This window comes from Caretta caretta, chromosome 27 (genome assembly GCF_965140235.1).
Source record: "Caretta caretta isolate rCarCar2 chromosome 27, rCarCar1.hap1, whole genome shotgun sequence".
Lineage (NCBI taxonomy): Eukaryota > Metazoa > Chordata > Testudines > Cheloniidae > Caretta > Caretta caretta.
Window position 1 is genome coordinate 8,756,035 of NC_134232.1, and position 18,985 is coordinate 8,775,019.

Below are 18,985 nucleotides of genomic sequence, written 5' to 3' on the forward strand. Positions count from 1 at the left end.
GAGCGTGACAGCAGGGTGGGGACCGACCCAGCCGTGACTCCTGGAGTCTAATCCCAGTTTGTGGAAGGGGCTGGGGTTTAGGGGCTGAGGGTGAAGGGGTGGGGATTGGGAGTCAGGACCCCTGGGTTCTGTCCCCTCTTGTGGGAGGGGAGCAGTGGTTGGAGGAGGGACTAAGCCAGGACCCCTGGGTTTGATCCCAGCTCTTGGAAGGGAATGGGTCGGGGAGGGGATTGGGAGTCAGGACCCCTGGGTTCTGTCCCCTCTTGTGGGAGGGGAGTGGTGGTTGGAGGAGGGACTAAGTCAGGACTCCTGGGTTTGATCCCAGCTCTTGGAAGGGAATGAGGCGGGGAGAGAATTGGGAATCAGGACTCCTGGGTTCTGTTGCCAGCCCTTAGCAGGGAATAGGGAGGTGCATGCATTGGGCAGGGGGTTTGGGAGTCAGGACTCCTGGGTTCTCTTGCCAGCCCTTAGCAGGGAAAGGGGTACAGGGTTGGAACCGGGAGGTGGTGGGAGGCAGGACTCCTGGGTTCTGTTCCCGGCAGGGGGAGGGGAGGCGCAGATCTCCCGGGTTCTCTCTCCCTCGAAGCAGCTGGCTGGTGCAGGCGTGGGCGGGGGGGCTGCCCTTGCCCTGGCCGGCCGGGCCCTGTAGTGTCCCGCAGTGCTGGGCGGGAGGGGGGGGGGACATCGACTCCAGCGGGGCTGGAGGGAGCCTGCGCCCACCCCCGCACCTCCCAGGGGAACCTCCCGTGGCCGGAACCCCCGTGCTGGCAGGGCGCGTTTCCGGCCGGGCAGGTGTGGGCACGGACGCGAGCGGAAGCGCGCTGCCGGACCGGCCGGGCTGCCCCGCACTAAGATGGCGGCGGCCGGGGCTCGGCGGCGGCGGTTGTTGCGGCTGCTGATGCAGCTCGGCTCGGTGCTGCTCACGCGCTTCCCCTTCTGGAACTGCCTCAGCGCCCTCATGCTCTTCGCCGAGCGGGCCGACGCCCGCAGGTGGGCGGGGCCGGGGGCGTCAGGCGGGATGGGGGCGGGGCCAGGAGGGATGGGGGAGGAGTTGGGGGGTGAGGTGGAGTCAGGAAGGATGCGGGAGGGGCAGGGAAGGAGTCGGGGGTGGGGTGGAGTTAGGAGGGATAGGGGAGGGGCCAGGAGGGATGGGGGAGGGGCAGGGCAGCAGTCGGGGGGTGGGGAGGAGCCAGGAGGGATGGGGGAGGAGTCGGGGGTGGGGAGGAGCCAGGAGGGATGGGGGAGGAGCCAAGAGGGATGGGGGAGGAGCCAAGAGGGATGGGGGAGGAGTCGGGGGTGGGGGAGGAGCTAGGAGGGATGGGGGAGGAGTTGGGGGTGAGGTGGAGTCAGGAAGGATGCGGGAGGGGCAGGGAAGGAGTCGAGGGTGGGGTGGAGTTAGGAGGGATGGGGGAGGGGCCAGGAAGGATGGGGGAGGGGCAGGGAAGGAGTCGGGGGTGGGGAGGAGCCAGGAGGGATGGGGGAGGGGCAGGGAAGGAGTCGGGGGTGGGGAGGAGCCAGGAGGGATGGGGGAGGGGCAGGGAAGGAGTCGGGGGTGGGGTGGAGTTAGGAGGGATGGGGAGGGGGAGGGGCAGGGGAGCAGTCAGGGGTGGGGAGGAGCCAGAAGGGAAGGAGTCGGGGGTGAGGTGGAGTCAGAAGGGAGAGGGGCAGGGGAGGAGTCGGGGGTGGGGAGGAGAAGGGAGGAGGCCCTAGACGTTAGGATCGATGGAGTCAGGGTCATGGCTGGGGGAGGAGGAGAGGGTTCGGGATGGGGGTGGGAGTGAGGATAGCTGGGGAGGGGGGCATTGGGGTCATGGGGAAGGGCAGGGTTAAAGGTAGGGTGAGAATTGATCCCCGAAAGGCCAGCAGCTGGCTGGGCTACACGCTGTTCCTAGGCATGGTCTGGTTAATGGCCTTGCATCTGCTGGTGCTAAAAGAACATCAAGGCTCTGCCTTAAGCCCAGGGACTCTAGCTCAGGCTCTAAATCCTTCCTTACCGTACCTACCTCATGGTGCTTCACTATTGCTTATGTGAGGGGCTAGACTCTTCCTGGTTAGGGTTGCCAGGTGCCCGGTTTTGTAAAGTTCAGTTACTGCAAGGTGGGGGGAAGTGCCTGGTCATTAACCCAGCCCCTGCTTAGCTGGGGGCTGCCTCCTACCTGCCCGCAGGCTCCTTGTTGGCCTGCAGCAGCTCCTGTCCCAGCCCTGGATCAGCAGAGGGAGCCCGGGTGGTGGTGGGGAGAAAAGTGGGGTGGATCCAGCCAGCAAGGACGGGAGAGGCGTGTGTGATGGGGTGGACCCTTGGGGGAAGAGGTGGAGAAGGGGGTGGGAACTCAAGGGAAGAAGTGGAGCAGGGGTGGGGCCTTGGGGGAAAAAGTCAGGGCAGGGCCCATTACCAGCAATTAGAAAGGTGGCCACCCTATTTGTATTGCAATACCCAGATGCAGCTAATGCTGGAGTGGAAACTCTGTGGCCCTGCATGTGCCTTTGGGGAGTTAGAGGTGGAGCCTTTCTGATGGCACTGGTGTGGTGCTGGGTCACCCAGAGAGGCACTGTGAATGGCTTTGAGCTTATTTTCAGAACAGGTGGAACAGCAAGCTTGGATAATTTGAGTGGCCTCCCTTCCAATTCATGGTAGGCATTAGGGGAGGCAGTGTTGCCTAGTGGATAGATCCCTGGACTAGGGCTCAGGAGATGTGAGTTCTATTCCTGGCTCTGCCACTGGCCTGCTGGGTGACCTTGAGTATTTTGCTTATCATTATTACTCATGTTTATTATGGTAGTGCCTATGGGTCAACCAAGATGGGCCTCTATTGTGCTAGGCGCTGTACAAATACAATAATAGACCTTGCCCTGGAGAACTTATTATATTTTATTTTTTGGGTGGATTTGTTTCTCCTCTCTGCGCTTCAGTTTCCCCCTCTGTAATATGGGGATAATGATACTGATCTCCTTTGGAAAGTGCTTTGAGATCTATGGAGGAAAAGAGCTATATAAGAGCATGGGATTATTATATTATTGTTAGAGAAGGCTGCAGTTGAGGCATGCTGATGGGGTGACGTGGGGAAACTTGCCTTGCCACTATTTGACCTGTACATACTCCAGGAGAAATACAGGACCTCCCTGTCCGGGGCTGTCAGTGGGACATTTATCCACAGGCTAATGTGAGAGAGACAGCTCAGGTCTCTAATATCTCCAGCCTGAGAGCAGAGTTCTCCCTAAGGCAGTGCCCAAACACAGTTGGGCACCCTGGGCTCACATGCGGATGGAGGGTTGTGGCTGCTTTGTCCTGCTTACGTGGTATGACTTGATTCCTCAAATGTCCAACTGGATTGAAGCTCCTTCCTTGTCTCCCCATAGGAAACCCGACATCCCCGTCCCTTATCTGTACTTGGACATGGGGGCAGCGGTGTTGTGTGCCAGCTTCATGTCCTTTGGGGTGAAGCGCAGGTGGTTTGCATTGGGAGCTGCTCTTCAGCTGGCTGTCAGCACGTACGCGGCGTATATCGGGGGCTATGTGCACTATGGTGACTGGTTGAAGGTGAGGTGTTCGTCGGAATTCCCTGGGTGGCTGATCAGCTAGGGGGCAGCTGCCTCTCGTCTGTCCCCATGCCAGCCTCGCTTAGTAACTCTGGAGTGTTTGGCCTATCTGAAATGAGTGTACAGTCCAGGCCCCAACATCCAAGTGAAGCTTTCATCATCATTGAGCCTCCTTGTTGGCTCTTCCAGCAGGGAGGGCAAGGAATTAAGAAGCCGTAGAGACCGAAGTGCTCCCTTGCTCCTTGAGATCAGGACGGTGTAAGCCCTGCTAATGCCTGGGTTGCATCTGCTTTGTGAATAGAAGAAGGCTTCAGTCTCCATGTTGTTATTCCAGTGAGCGTAAGAATTATCCCCATCACCCTTTTCTTCCCCTCCACTTCTGCCCCCATTTTGATCCTGCTAGTCCGCTATCTCGTGGCCAAAGCAGCTACTTCAGTGAGATTGCATAGTGCACCTAACTACAAGCCTACATGCTTTCTTCCTGACCTCAGCTGATGATCAGCTTGTGCCCTGAAATGTGAAGATGAGAGGTCTGTATCCAGTGTAATGCCCCTGCAGATGCTGTTTTCATGTATCTAAATGCCTCGTTCTTTTACTTCTTTTAAGTTTATGGGGCTCCTTTTCATTTCCCAGTCACTAACTGATACACACACTGTGTGATTCCCCCTGCAGGTGAGGATGTACTCACGAACCATAGCTATCATTGGGGGGTTCCTGATCTTGGCGAGTGGGGCTGGTGAGATCTATCGTCAGAAGCCACGGAGCAGGTCCCTGCAGTCCACTGGGCAGGTCTTCCTCGGCATCTACCTCATCTGCGTGGTGTGTACCCAGCGGGGCAGGAGCTGGCTGGTGCCACGGTGGACTTAGCTCAGAGCTGGCTTCCATGCACAGCTCTGCCATTGCTAGCCAGCATGCGTTGGCTTGCATTGGAATCACCAGAGCGGGGGGACTAAGTGGGGTGATCAGAAAGAAACTGGGATTTAGCACTTTGCATGTGGCTGTAATTGGGAAAGTGTGGGTGTTGGAGCAGCTTGTGTCACAGCTGGGGGGAGATCAGACAAGGCCTCTCGCCTCTTTGCTTGTTAGCAGAGGCAATATGGATATTTACAATTTGCACATCTGTTGCTGTTCTTTCTTGTCGGCAGGCCCTTCAGAGCTGGGGGGGATTCTCTGTGGGGCACAGGTGGCCACTTAGGGTGTCCCTTGGACTAGAAGGGGCTGTTGCCAGAGAAACACCCCAGCTGCCATGGTTACTGCCCAGCCCTGACCTGCTTGCTCTGCCTGTGGACTTTTTTGCTACTCCCTACTTTTGTTCATTTAGGTGCAGCAAGGCGCCTTTGGATGTCACTAGAATTCTTTGCACTAGCTGCCAACTGCACCTCCTTTGGACACCCCTGCAGCCTACTGCAAAGGATTCTGGGGTGTTTAGAAAGCCACAGACTGGACAGAAACAGAGGCCGTGGATTGGCTCTGTGGGAGGAGCATCAGCTTCCATGATCCCTAAGAACAGCCCTGCAGGGTTGAGGAGGCAGAGAAATGGAGATAGTATTTTGGCACCAGTTATGCCCTTAGTCTTTGTGGTTATTGTCTGATTGAGTAGCAGGCACTATTCCTTCCTGCTGCGGCTGTGTTTAATCAGAACCCCCAGCATGACAGCAGGGGGCTCTGTGCCACCGGCTTTCAGAAAGGGGATGTAAAACTGGCATTCTGATCCCATGGTGCTTTGTGCAAAAGTCAGTTATTAACTTTAGTCTCCTGGCCAAATTCCAGGCTGATGATTAAACTATAATGAGATCCAATGGTTAGAAGTTGAAGCTAGATACATTCAGACTAGTAATAAACTGGCAAATCTCGAGTAGAAGTTGGGAGGTTATTTTACCTTGGTATTTGGCACTGGTGTGACCACTGCTGGAATCCTGTGCCCAGTTCTGTTGCCCGCAATTCAGGAAGGATGTTGATAAATTGGAGAGGGGTCAGAGAAGAGCCACAAGACGAATTAAAGGGTTAGAAAACCTGCCTGATGGTGAGAGACTCAAGGAGCTCAGTCTGTTTAGCTTAACAAAGAGAAGATTAAGGGGGTACCTGACTACAGTCTGGAAGTACCTACAAGGGGAACAAACACTTGATAATGGGCTCTTCAGTCTAGCAGACAAAGATCTACAAGAGCCAGTTTCTGGAAGTTGAAGCTGGACAAATTCAGACTGGAAATAAGGCATGAATTTTTAACAGTGAGGGTAATTAACCACTGGAACAATTTGCTGAGGGTTGTGGAGGATTCTCCATCGCTAGAAAATTTTTAAATCGAGGTTGGCTGTTTTTCGAAAAGATCCACTCTAGTTCAACCACAAGCAGGCTTGAAGCAGGAATTAATTCCGGGAAGTCCTGATATGCTATGCCAGAGCTCGGATTAGATGATCATAATGGTCCCTTTTGGCCTATACTCTATGAATTGCATTGTGCTTCCTTCAGTTTCAGTTGGTCTCCTGCACCCCTAAACTGCTGGGTAGTAATTGGGTGCATGCAGTTAAGCAGCTGCCATTGCGCACACAATCCCCAAAGCCTTTTGGGATGAAAGGCTGTGGATACATCTACACTGCATTTGGGAGATGTGATTGCACTACATGTAGACATCCCTGAGCTAGCTTTAGTAACGATAGCAGTGAAGCTGCAGCAACATAGAATCGTAGAACTGGACGAGACCTCGAGAGGTCATCTAGTCCAGTCCCCTGCACTCAAGGCAGGACTAAGTATTATCTAGACCATCCCTGACAGGGGTTTGACCAACCTGCTCTTAAATATCCCCAATGATGGAGATTCCACAACCTCCCTAGGCAATTTATTCCAGTGCTTCACCACCCTGACAGTTAGGAAGTTTTTCCTAATGTCCAACCTAAACCGCCCTTGCTGTAATTTAAGCCCCTTGCTTCTTGTCCTATCCTCAGAGGCTAAGAACAACAATTTTTCTCCCTCCTCCTTGTATATACTTGAAAACTGTTATCATGTCCCCTCTCAGTCTTCTCCAGACTAAACAAACCCAATCTTTTCAATCTTCCCTCATAGGTCATGTTTTCTAGACCTTTAATAATTTTTGTTGCTCTTTTCTGGACTTTCTCCAATCTCTCCACATCTTTCCTGAAATGTGGCGCCCAGAACTGGACACAATACTCCAGTTGAGGCCTAATCAGCGTGGAGTAGTAGAGCAGAATTACTTCTCATGTCTTGCTTACAACACTCCTGCTAATACATCCCAGAATGATATTTGCTTTTTTTGCAACAGTGCTACACTGTTGACTCATATTTAGCTTGTGATCCACTGTGACCCCCAGATCCCTTTCCGTAGTACTCCTGCCTAGGCAGTCATTTCCCATTTTGTATGTGTGCCACTGGGCGGGGTGGGGAGGGAGTTTGGAATATGTACCCATGGTCCTGGCTGGATGGGGCTAGATCAAAGCTAGCTTGGATATGTCTAACTGTGCTGCAGTCACACATCCTGACTGCAGTACAGACATATTCAGAGTATATGAATTTGCTCCTACCTCTTGGCTTACTGTTCCACTGCACCCTACAGGCCTATTCCCTCCAGCACAGCAAAGAGGATCGTCTGGCTTACCTCAACCACATCCTAGGTGGGGAGATCACCCTGCAGCTACTCTTCATCCTCTATGGGGTGCTGGCCCTGTCATTCCTGTCCGGCTATTACATCAGCACAGCCGCCCAGATCCTCTCGGTGATCCTGCCCCTGGTCATCCTGTTCATTGATGGGAACCTCGGCTACTGGCATGACTCCCGGCGCGTCGAGTTCTGGAACCAGATGAAACTCATCGGGCAGAACGTTGGTATCTTCGGGGCTATCATCATCTTGGCCACGGATGGTTGAGATGGGACATGTGGGGGCGGATAGGACAGGCTTGGGGGAGGGCTCTGCAGTTTGGGGAAGGGGATGGGATTAGGTTTTTTTTAAAATCACCATTATTTATTCTTTTTTTTACTACTTTAAAAAAATTCCTATTTGATTTTTTCCCACTGACGGGCCAGGGGACTCAGCGGCTGCCTCCTTCTCGAGCACGTTAGTCCTTCATCGCACTTTGACAGGTGTTTTAAGCACAGCCCTATAGAACCTCACTCTTCTGCCTCTGTGTAGCAGCAAAGGGGAGGGGTCCTCCCGGACACTGTAGAACAGCTGCCCACAGGGTCAGACTAGCTCCATGAGTGGTATGAGGAGCATAATTCCTCTGCTGAAAGGAGGAGTGGATCCTGGAAGCTTTGGAGTCCCTCTGGAGAGCCAGATGATTGGTTACTGGAAAGAAGCCAATGTTGAACTGAATGGGGGACTTCAACGCTGCCCCTTCATCGTCTTTGGTGAATTCTGCATATTGGTTGCAATGAGTGGGGTGTGTGGGGAGAACGGTAATAATAAGCTAGCTCTTATTTAGCACTTTGCATCAGTAGATCTCAAAGCGCTTTACAAAGGAGGTCAATGTCATTATCCCCATTGTACAGATGGGGAAACCAAGGCACTGAGCGGGGACATGACTTGCCCAAGATCACCCAATGGGCCAGTGGCCAAGCCAGAGTACCCTTACTCCATTATCAGGGGGTAGCCGTATTAGTCTGTATCCACAAAAACAAGGAGTCCGGTGGCACCTTAAGGAGTCATTAGTTACTCCATTACTTAAGCAATTTCATGTGGTTACAAAGAAACCCTGCTCCCCGAAAGGATGCAGTGCTGTGGAGAGGAGCGATTTCAAAGGGGAACAACCCTCAATGCTCTTGAGAGGGAGAAGGAAGCTGCTCCAGAGATGAGAAGGGAATAATTTTGCCTCTCCTCCCGCTCTGTGTGCATACGTCCATGCTGTCTCCAGTCCATCATTGGAGCATGCACGTGAATCCGTTGTGCACTGGCTTGTCTCCTAGCACAGCCCAATGGAGGGAGCAGATGGATGCTGCTTTACAACCGGACAATCCTGCCTGCCAAAGCCTGGGGGAAAGAACAGCTTCATAGAGAGGGGAGCTGCTACCCGTCCCCCTAAGAGAGGTGGGATTTCCAGAGTGCTGGGGTGGAGTGACTGAGTGAGGAAGGGAAGCTTGAAAGGGGAGAAAAGTCCAGTTCCCAACCCCCCATTTCCACGTCTTACAACCCTGGTTAGTAACTGTCAGAGTCAGGGGCAGGTTCGGAGACTACGCTCCATGTTATAAGGTCACATGCTGCCTTTGCCCCATGAGGGCCTCCTGCCACCAGATTTGGTTTGTCTTTTGTTGCAAGGCCAGCTGCATGCAGGATCTCTCTAGCTTCAGGGCCGTGCCCGCCTAAGGAGAGCTCTTAAACACGGGCATTGTCTCAACTGCCTAGCTCAAGCCTTCCACTTTGTCCTGCTTTTGAGTCTTCCCTGTTTTCTAAACCACTTTCCCCATCATGTATTTCTGATGATTAAATGAGAAAAGGCTTTTAACTCCATTCCTTGAGTTTTATTTCTTAATGGACGTTGTTTGGCTTTAATCAAGGTGGTACTTCTCTGGTCCCCATTACTGTTATCTGAGCACCTCACAAGCTTTACTATGTTCATCCCACACACACCTGCTAAGCCATGTCTATTAATCCTATGTTACGGATGGGGAACTGAGACTCAAAGGCCTAAAGTAACTCTTGGTGTCCATGGCTGTGCAGGTAACAGACCTTGAGTCTTCCGAATCCAGGCTTGTGCCCTAACTACTGGGCCATCCTTCCTGTCTTCCCCCGAATCACAGGCATGTGAACGGAGGAAACTTCAGCTGCATTTCCACTCCAGAGCCAGAACGTCAGATCTTACTTAAGCCACCAACTTACTTAAGGTGGCAAGAGAGACATATAGGCCAGAATTTTTCAACAAAGTTAGGCACCTAAATAAGCAGGCTGACTTTGAGAGGTGTCGGGCATCAGTGGAGTACCTAGTACCTCCCAGATACTTATTCATTTGTCCTCCACCACCCCTCTGAGGCACAGCCGTGTTGTCATCCCCATTGTACAGATGGGGAACTGAGGATGAACTGCCTTGCCCAAAGTCATGCAAGAAATCTGTGGCAGAGCTGGGAACCAAGTCCAGGTCTTGAGTCCTGCTGCCCAGCTCCTCTCCTATCTGAACAACGTCTCCCATCTTCCGCTTCACATGTACGTTGCTTTTAGCTTGTGCCTAACAAGTTGAAGCTATGGTGCGTGTATATTTCCTCTCGGGCTTACTGGTGCTCACGTTGGGTAGCGCCGGCATTTTAAGAGTTCATTGCAGGTTCCTGGCACTTAACCAGACAGGTTCTCCTTTAACCCTGCCACAGGCGATGCTAGTGCTTAAAGAGATCATCTCAGACTTACTTCTCTTGCTCGTTACTGGCTGACTAGCAAGAGTTCACAGTAGATTCATGGCAAATATCTAGCAATTTGACATTTAAATATTTCACTGCCAGGGATGCTGCACGAGTAAGTCTGTGATCTGGGTAGCATTTTCAAAAGTGTCCAGGGGACTTAGGAACCTGTTTCCATTTGCAAAAGTTGCTCAGAAGCCTAAATCCCCCTGACAATAAGACTTAGGCTTTGAAATGGGCCATAGGCTGCTAAGTCACTTAGGCCCAGATTTGGAAAAGTATTTAGGCATTGCGGTGCTCAGTGAAACCTAACTGATTTAGGAACCGACATCTCATTTTCAAAAGGGATTTAAGCACTTAGGTGCCAAAATCCCATTGACAGTCAATAGGATTTAGGCTCTTAAAATGAGGTTTAGGTTCCTAAATCAGTTAGGTGTCGCAATGCTGAGTGCATCAATGCCTAAATGCTTTTACAAATATGGGCCTTTGTCACTTCATAGAAGATCAGGGTTGGAAGGAACCTCAGGAGGTCATCTAGTTCAACCCCCTGCTCAAAGCAGGACCAATCCCCAACTAAATCAGTTGTCAACTTCTGACAATTTTACCCCCTGTTTACATGTGGGGTTTTCAAAGGGGCTAGAGGCATTAGCTGGAATTTCACTGGTGGTTTGGTGTCTGTGTCCCTTTGTCCGCTCTGAAGTTCCCAGCTGACATTTGTCAATCAGTTTTGGTGCTCAGTAGCCTTAGGCACTGGTTAAGGAGAAATTAATAAGACCCTAACATCATACTAAAGAAAGGTGAGACACCTTGAAAAAGAAGCCAAAAATCACATTAAAAGTTGATGCTTTCCAGCTACTCTTGTTGTCTGTTTTCTGCTATACACATTGTATGTAAAACTCCACACCCAGGCTGTTGGCTCCTATAAATACAAGCTTGTGTGTGACTCCTACTTACTGTTCCACAGGATTGTAAGGAAAGATGTCGCTGCTCTTTTTACACGTTCGTTAATGGAGCCTTGTTGGTCCCATTTTATAGGTCGGGAAGGTGAGGCACAGAGAGGGGAAGTGACCTTGCCAAGGTCCCACGGTGAGTCAGTGGCAGAGATGAGACTTGAACCCAAGAGTCCCGACCCCCTCGCTCTAACTTCTCTTGGCAACAGTCTGCACAACGCAGGCTTCCCTAGCACTTTATTAAAAGCTGGGTGCTGAATTGGCCAAGAGGGTTCTTCGTGCCAATTATTTCTCTGGGAAGGTACATGCAGCTCCATGCATGGCTGGCCATTCTGTTTCTTCTTATCCAGTCTTGATGTACAAAAGCCTGACTCCTCCCAAGCCCGACCTGCTCCGCACTCACTCTGACCTAGTAAGATTGCCCTATGGTTTGCAAAATGAGTCTGGAATGGATTTTGCATGGTTTACCAGCTCATAGGAATCCCGGATGTCGGACAGTCCAAACCAGAAGAAGATCCACTGGTGGTTGGTGAAGCTTCCATCACTGTGCTTGAAATACCTGACGGAAACAAAACAAATGCTTAGTCCCAGAGCAATATCTGTATCCCACAGAGCAACAGGAGCGTCCGTTGATACCATTACAGGGATAATACTGGGTCAGACTTGCCACCCACTGTATCTACCTGGGCACTCAGAGCATCTGAGTCCCTCCTAGACATCCATGATTGTATCCTTGCAGCCCCTCTGTAAGTGGCATAGTAGTGGTAATTCTGTCTTACAGAGGGGGAGGTCCAGAGTGAGTGGGAGGAGGGGACAGGTCAGCGTTAAGGGGCATTGGCAGGGTGGCATGGGAAACCTAGGCCTGGTGTAGTAGGGGGTGCTTTGCATCAGAGTACAGATGGACCAGCGGAGTGGTGGAAGGGCCCAGCCCTGGTGTAGCAGGGGTGTTGCAGTCAGGAGTGAGAGGCATTGGCAGAGCTGGGTGTGGGGACCCCAGGGCTGGAATAGCAGGGGTGTTGCAGTCAGGAGTGAGAGGCATTGGCAGAGCTGGGTGTGGGGAGGCCAGGGCTGGAGTAGCAGGGGGCTGCAGGGCAGGGTTGTGGGGCGTTGGCAGAGCTGGGTGTGGGGAGGCCAGGGCTGGAGTAGCAGGGGGCTGCAGGGCAGGGTTGTGGGGCGTTGGCAGAGCTGGGTGTGGGGAGGCCAGGGCTGGAGTAGCAGGGGGCTGCAGGGCAGGGTTGTGGGGCGTTGGCAGAGCTGGGTGTGGGGAGGCCAGGGTTGTGGGGTGTTGGCAGAGCTGGGTGTGGGGAGCCCAGGGCTGGAATAGCAGGAGGCTGCAGGGCAGGGTTGTGGGGCACCGGCAGAGCTGGGTGTGGACACCCCAGGGCTGGAATAGCAGGAGGCTGCAGGGCAGGGTTGTGGGGTGTTGGCAGAGCTGGGTGTGGGGACCCCAAGGCTGGAATAGCAGGGGGGCTGCAGGGCAGGGTTGTGGGGTGTTGGCAGAGCTGTGTGCTGGGGAGCCCAGGGCTCGAATAGCAGGAGAACCATTAGTGTGTTTAAAACTTGAGCCCAGAACAGATGTGCTTCTGTGTCGGTGTCCACCAGGAGGGTGGCATTCTCAATGGAAATGCTGCTCTGCTCAGTTCCCCTTTCCACTTACCAGGGGTTAATGGGGTTGGTGACGCGAGACCTCCAGAAGAGGGTCCTGAGGTCCTGCCGTATGCACTCCCACAGCATCTGGCCGGAGCCTTGGCTTTTCTTGGTGGAGCTGACCACAAACTTGTCCAAGTATGGCATGCCGCCCAGGACCGGCTCCTTTGTGATGATGGCTGCTGCGTTGTAGCTGGGTGACAAAGGGCAGGGTGAGCGGGCCTGGGAGCGGCACAAACAGACTCTGCGTGGCAGGGAAGGCTTCCAAGAGGTAGGGAGGAGATTTTGCACCTTCTGTTCTCCCTCCCTCACTCCCCTGGGCCCACGCAGCTGCGACTAGAGTTACCCCAGCGCTCCGCTTGCAGTAGCTCACAGGCACTACAGGAAATAACCGCTTTGTGCCTGGCTTTCGAGTGGCCCCAAGGTTCAGAGGCTCTGGGGTTTGGGTCTGTACTGTACAACAGGAGCCAGCCGGGAAGGCTGTTACTTGCCTTTCGTAGGCCCATCTCATGCTGCATGAGAGGGTAGAGGCCCTAGCTGGCCCCGTGGTGTGAGGTGCTGCCCGTAGGTAGAGACAATCCCTGCCCCCAAGAGTCTCCTGTCTAAACAGATCAGGCAGAGAAAGGGGGGCAGGGAAGGTTTTCAGACCTCTGGGATACAAGACAATCCCCAGAACTAACGGCCTTCAGCCAGATGCTAGGGCCACTCTGCCCCCCAGGGGCTGCCCCTAGAAGTGGCTGATTAGGGATCTCTCCCCTTCTTAAACAGCCCTCTGCCTGCCTGCTCCTAGAGCTCCTGGGCCCAGCACAGACGTGCAGGGGGCCTCCTTACCCCTCTGAGAAGTAGATCGAGTGCAGCCTGGGCCGTATGGAAGCCAGATAGTCCCCTCGGAGGGTCTTCCCGAAGGAGGTGTTGATCAAGGAGACCAGGCGCTGCTGGTCCAGCTCCTCCAGCCTCTCGGCCCGCAGCATACGCTCGGCGTTCCTGAACAGGGTCCCCGAGCCTGGAGCCAAAGGGAAGAGCAAGGGCGTTGCTCACTCGGACGGTCTCCCGCAGAGCAACAGCGCTCTGATTCCTGCTCCATTCGCCAGCCGCGCCGGTGCTAATTCTCCAGCCGAGCTCAGCTCCCCAGTCCCGCCCGCCCGCTCCGAGATAGCAAGGCAGGGCTGAGCCCGTCGGGGCAGGGGCAGGCCCCAGCGGCCACACGCACCTTTGTTGCTGAAGATCTCAGAGAGCAGCGTGCCGGCAGAGGTGATGACGGCGGAGGCCTCGTAGGGCAAGCAGCTCAGCAGGTCGACGATCACCCTGACCTGCTGCTGCTCCTTGTGGCCCACCCACTGGGCTTTGGTCACTAGGTCCAGGTCAGCGGGCAGGTTCACGTTCCCCAGCACCTGCACGGCCAGGAGGGGGCTCAGCAAGGAGATGGGCGATGGCTCCATGGGTTAGGCCCTCCTGGCCCGTCCCCTGCTCCAGGCCGGCTGCCTCCAGGAAGGCCTGGAATGGGCCCAGCCCAGCTGCTGAACCCAAGTGGAGGACACTTAACGCAGGCATGGGGCATGGTGGGGAAGGTTGGCTCTCACTCTGCCGTGGTCAGCCCAGTAGAGGGGTGCAGTGCAGGGGGCTGCTTTGACCGTCTCCCAGCTGATGGGCAAATCCCAGCAGCAGCCTTAGGCCTCTGTGGGCCCCCTAAGGTCCCTCCCCATGTGTATGTGCCTGCCCTCCAGCCTCTCCCCATTCGTGTACCACGCTCCTCAGCTCCGTCTCGTGGCTTCCCGGCCCGTGCAGGGGAGGGGCTTACCAGGAGCTGGGGAGGGGTGAAGGGAAGGCGGCCAGGGCGGGCAGGGGGGGCCAGCAGGCAGGAGGACGTCGGTGGGTGGGAGGGAAGCAGGGCACCGGAAGTGGCGGGATGGGAACCCATGGCTTGGCAGCAGAGGGTGCATGAGCCGGCGTCTCCCGTGCCAGGCCCTGTGCTGCCCTTACCCACCTTCTGCCCAGAGTTCCTGATCCCCCCGGTCATGTTCAGGAAGATGATCTTAGTGGGCAGCAGTGCCCTGGAGATGGCGGTGGTGACCTCGACGGAGTCCAGCAGCAGGCACTGGCGGCTGCGGGTCTCCCCGACGGGGCAGATGATGGGGATGTTCCCCATCTCCAGGCACCACTGCAGCAGGTCGCTGTCCACGGAGATCCCGCTGGGAGCAGAGAGAGAGAGGCGTTAATGGGGGCCAGCGGTCGGGTACGGAGAGCCAGGGCTGCAGGCTCAGCGGCTGACCTGGAGTGGGCGGCCGACTGCTCCGCTCCTAGGACGGCGCCGGCCCCGAAGAAGGGCATCGTCGCAGCGGCGTTCTGGCGCAGGGCGTCTGTCAGGGCCTTGCAGTTCTGGGTCAGCAGCGCCTTGGCATCCCGGAAGGTGAGGGTGTCGCTCAGGGAGCTCCGGGACGGCAGCCCCAGCACCAGCAGGGGCTTCATGTCCATGCGCTGCAGGAAGGCCAAGCTGAAGGCCAGGCTGGTCACGGTCTCCTTGCAGCGGGAGACGGCCTCATCCACCTGCCCCCAGGAGAGCAAGGGAGCCGCGTGTCAGGGCCCCCAGGAGGCTGGGTGGCTGTGAGCTTGGGGCCTGGCAGGGCCGGTGCAGAGCCCTGGGGTGGGGGGCCATGTGGCTGGGGACATTGGGGCCCTGCTGCAGCCCAAAATTCCCCTCCCTGCCTCCCCCAATAGACTGTTCTCTCCCCTCCCCCACTACAGCTATCGCCCAGCCCCTCCCCAGGACAGCTGTTACCCGGCCCCTCCCATCCCCTCCCCACTATAACTGTTGCCCCTCCCAGCCCCTCCCCACTACAGCTGTTGCCCCTCCCTTCCCCACAACAGCTATCACCCCCTCCCCTCCCCCATCAACCCATCCCCACCCCAGTCCCTGTAAGGTTTGGTGCCCTTTGTCCCTAGCAGAGACTGTTATCAGCAGCCCTTATCTGGACCCTTGCTATCAGCCACAGCTGGGCTGAATGTTTCCGAGGACTTGTGCCCTCTCCCTGGCCAGTGCTTGGCTAAAGACAGCTGCCGCCCCCCAGGTGTGGGTGGGGTGGGAAGGGAGGAAGTGGTGGGACCACTCTGGGCACTGCTGTCCTGGCTGGGCCATTACCCCTCTGACCCTGTGTGCCCATCAGCCAGCTCAGACCATCAGTCCCTACAGCCCAATGTGCTCCCCCTGTGATGCCGGAGCAGACAAATGGGCCCCTCTGGGCTGGCGCCTGCAGACGGGGCCGCACGCAGAGCCCCCTGGCCATGCCGCCATGTACTACGTAGGAGCCCGAGGGGGTCATGCCGGCTGCTTCCTGGGAGTTGAGCGGGGCAAACCCCTGACCCCGCTCCCTGGCAGGAGCTGAGGGCCAGATTAAATGGTCTGAGGGGCCAGGTGTGGCCGAGGGGCCACGGCTTGCCCACCCCTGCTCGATAATATCCTGAGGCAGTGAGTCCCACAGGTTAATCCCATGTTGCTTCCAACTCTATTTCCTTGCCTCTCGTTTGACTTGGCTGCCTTTTTAATCCCGGCTCCCCTTTTAGTTAGCCCTGCAGCTCCTCCCCATGTGTCCCTCCAAGCTCCCCGTGTCCCCTCTCTGCAGCCCCATCCCCAGCATCTCCCAGCCGTCCACCCCTGCTGCCCCCTCTCTGCACCCCGCTGGGCTTTGGGGCCATACCCGTCCCCTGCTTGCCCCACCCACAGGGTCCGATGCCCGACTCCCACTCTGCATCCCCCTGTCCTCCTGGGCCGTGCCCACCCCACCTAGCTGTGGGTCCAGTGTCCCCGGCTGTGCCTGCCCCCCCCCCCCACGGCCGTCCGGCCCAGCTGTGGGTCCAGTGCCCCTGGCTCTACCCCACGGCCGTCCGGCCCAGCTGTGGGTCCAGTGCCCCTGGCTCTACCCCCGGCCGTCCGGCCCAGCTGTGGGTCCGGCGCCCCCCTCACCTCGATGACGGCGAAGGGGCGGCCGCCGGCCTGGCCGAGCGCCTGGAACTTGGCCAGCCAGTGGCCCGCCTCGCTGGGGCCGCCGCCGCACTCCCGGAGAAAGGCCTGGATGTCCCGCCGCACCACGGGGGCGGGCACGGCCCCAGCCCCGGCCCCGGCCAGCTCCACCCGGGCGCCCGCCAGCCCCCCGGGGCTCTCCCGCCGCCGGCCGCCCAGGCGCTGGGGGCCGCGGCCGCTCAGCACCCGCGGGACGGGCGCGCAGAGCAGGCGGCCGGCCGAGGCCGCCGCGGAGCCGGCGCTGAGCGAGCCCATGGCGGCGCTGCGGGCAGGCTGCAGTGGGGCCAGCCCCGGGCCAGGGCGACACCCTGGGGCCTCCCCCGGTCCCCGCCCCCTCACTCCAGGCCCCTCCAAGCAAATCAGCGGCCGGCTGCCGAGGTGCCTCCCCGCCGGGGCGCTGGCCCCTGCCCGGCACGGGGCTGTGCAAACAGCGGCTTGTGCAAGCCCAGCGCGTGCTGCGGGGCCCGGGCCGGGAGCCGGAGCCAGGTGCTCGGCGGGTTGGGACGTCCCGCTCCCTGCAGGGATCAGAGGCTCCCCCCCACGGAGCTTGGGCCAGCTCCCACCTGCTAAGCCTGGCCGGGCGCTTTCCCTGCTTCTACCCCCGGCTGGGCTCGCCCACTGGGTGCCTGACCTGAGAGTAATCCTGGGGCCAGCTTGGCACAGGGTGCCCGACCTGGGGGCTGCGGTGACAGCCGTGTGCGTGGGGTTGGCAGGCCGCAGGTGTCTCCAGTTGGGCCCCCCCCCAATCAGTGGCTGCTGTTGAAAATGACGGTTTAAGGCCATAATGAGTGGGTGGGAGCTCGGCACCGAAATACCTTTGTGGATCTGGGCTTGAATCACTAACCTGCGCAAGGAGTCAGTAGCAGAACAGGAGAATGGAACCCAGGAGTCCGGGCTCGCAGTCCGCCTGCTCTAACCCCTAGACCCTATTCTCTCCCACAGCGAGGAACAGAGCCCAGGAGTCCTGCTCCCAGTCCGCCTGCTCTAACCACTAGACCCTATTCTCTCCCACAGCGAGGAACAGAGCTCAGGAGTCCTGCTCCCAGTCCACCTGCTCTAACCACTAGTCCCTGTTCTCTCCCACAGCGAGGAACAGAGCCCAGGAATCCTGCTCCCAGTCCGCCTGCTCTAACCACTAGACCCTATTCTCTCCCACAGCGAGGAACAGAGCCCAGGAGTCCTGCTCCCAGTCTGCCTGCTCTAACCACTAGTCCCTATTCTCTCCCACAGCGAGGAACAGAGCCCAGGAGTCCTGCTCCCAGTCTGCCTGCTCTAACCACTAGTCCCTATTCTCTCCCACAGTGAGGAACAGAGCCCAGGAGTCCTGCTGCCAGTCCGTCTGCTCTAACCACTAGTCCCTATTCTCTCCCACAGCGAGGAACAGAGCCCAGGAATCCTGCTCCCAGTCCGCCTGCTCTGACCACTAGACCCTATTCTCTCCCACAGCGAGGAAGAGAGCCCAGGAATCCTGCTCCCAGTCCGCCTGCTCTGACCACTAGACCCTATTCTCTCCCACAGTGAGGAACAGAGCCCAGGAATCCTGCTCCCAGTCCGCCTGCTCTAACCACTAGACCCTATTCTCTCCCACAGCGAGGAACAGAGCCCAGGAGTCCTGCTCCCAGTCCACCTGCTCTAACCACTAGTCCCTATTCTCTCCCACAGTGAGGAACAGAGCCCAGGAGTCCTGCTGCCAGTCCGCCTGCTCTAACCACTAGACCCTATTCTCTGCCACAGCGAGGAAGAGAGCCCAGGAACCCTGCTCCCAGTCCGCCTGCTCTGACCACTAGACCCTATTCTCTCCCACAGTGAGGAACAGAGCCCAGGAATCCTGCTCCCAGTCCTCCTGCTCTAACCACGAGACCCTATTCTCTCCCACAGCGAGAAAGAGAGCCCAGGAGTCCTGCTCCCGGTCCACCTGCTCTCATCACTAGACCCTGTTCCTCGCTGTGGGAGAGAATAGAGCCCAGGAGTCCTGCTCCCAGTCCGCCTGCTCTAACCACTAGACCCTATTCTCTCCCACAGTGAGGAACAGAGCCCAGGAGTCCTGCTCCCGGTCCACCTGCTCTCATCACTAGACCCTGTTCCTCGCTGTGGGAGAGAATAGAGCCCAGGAGTCCTGCTCCCAGTCCGCCTGCTCTAACCACTAGACCCTATTCTCTCCCACAGTGAGGAACAGAGCCCAGGAGTCCTGCTCCCGGTCCACCTGCTCTCATCACTAGACCCTGTTCCTCGCTGTGGGAGAGAATAGAGCCCAGGAGTCCTGCTCCCAGTCCGCCTGCTCTAACCACTAGTCCCTATTCTCTCCCACTTAGCAGTTCTGATTCCCAGTCCTGCTCTAAATGTTGGACCCTCTCTTTCCCCGGACCTTGGAATAGGGTCCAATGGTTAGAGCGCAACTGGGCGTCAGGACCCAGCCCTTTGCTGTGACCAGACTGGTGAAGCGGTAAGGAACATGAGCAGCAGCAAAGACAGTTGTGGGGGGGAATGTGCCAGTTACTGTCGG

At 56.8% G+C, this 18,985-nt stretch overlaps 2 protein-coding genes across 2 annotated transcripts; one reads left to right on the forward strand and one right to left on the reverse strand.

Moving 5' to 3' along the window:
- The first annotated feature begins 800 nt into the window (after window positions 1-800).
- TMEM101 (transmembrane protein 101) lies at window positions 801-8,992 on the forward strand. The gene is made up of 4 exons (XM_075123576.1): window positions 801-990; window positions 3,358-3,538; window positions 4,210-4,356; window positions 7,106-8,992. Exons 1-4 carry the CDS (start codon window positions 854-856, stop codon window positions 7,412-7,414), a joined length of 774 nt encoding a protein of 257 aa, XP_074979677.1. The 5' UTR covers window positions 801-853; the 3' UTR covers window positions 7,415-8,992.
- NAGS (N-acetylglutamate synthase) lies at window positions 8,982-16,743 on the reverse strand. The gene is made up of 7 exons (XM_048830287.2): window positions 16,426-16,743; window positions 14,737-15,011; window positions 14,452-14,656; window positions 13,678-13,858; window positions 13,299-13,470; window positions 12,478-12,660; window positions 8,982-11,379 (listed from the first exon to the last, which is right to left on the reverse strand). The coding sequence occupies exons 1-7, from the start codon at window positions 16,735-16,737 to the stop codon at window positions 11,244-11,246; spliced, it is 1,464 nt and encodes a 487-aa protein (XP_048686244.1). The 5' UTR covers window positions 16,738-16,743; the 3' UTR covers window positions 8,982-11,243.
- Window positions 16,744-18,985: the final 2,242 nt, after the last annotated feature.

Excerpts from the sequence above, each read along its gene's own strand:
- TMEM101 (XM_075123576.1), top strand. The coding sequence starts at position 854 with ATGGCGGCGGCCGGGGCTCGGCGGCGGCGGTTGTTGCGGCTGCTGATG. Across the intron at positions 991-3,357 it reads GAGCGGGCCGACGCCCGCAG|GAAACCCGACATCCCCGTCC; the intron begins GTGGGCGGGGCC and ends GTCTCCCCATAG. Across the intron at positions 3,539-4,209 it reads ACTATGGTGACTGGTTGAAG|GTGAGGATGTACTCACGAAC; the intron begins GTGAGGTGTTCG and ends TTCCCCCTGCAG.
- NAGS (XM_048830287.2), bottom strand. The coding sequence starts at position 16,737 with ATGGGCTCGCTCAGCGCCGGCTCCGCGGCGGCCTCGGCCGGCCGCCTG. Across the intron at positions 14,657-14,736 it reads CAGTCGGCCGCCCACTCCAG|CGGGATCTCCGTGGACAGCG; the intron begins GTCAGCCGCTGA and ends CTCTGCTCCCAG. Across the intron at positions 13,471-13,677 it reads TGAGATCTTCAGCAACAAAG|GCTCGGGGACCCTGTTCAGG; the intron begins GTGCGTGTGGCC and ends CTTTGGCTCCAG.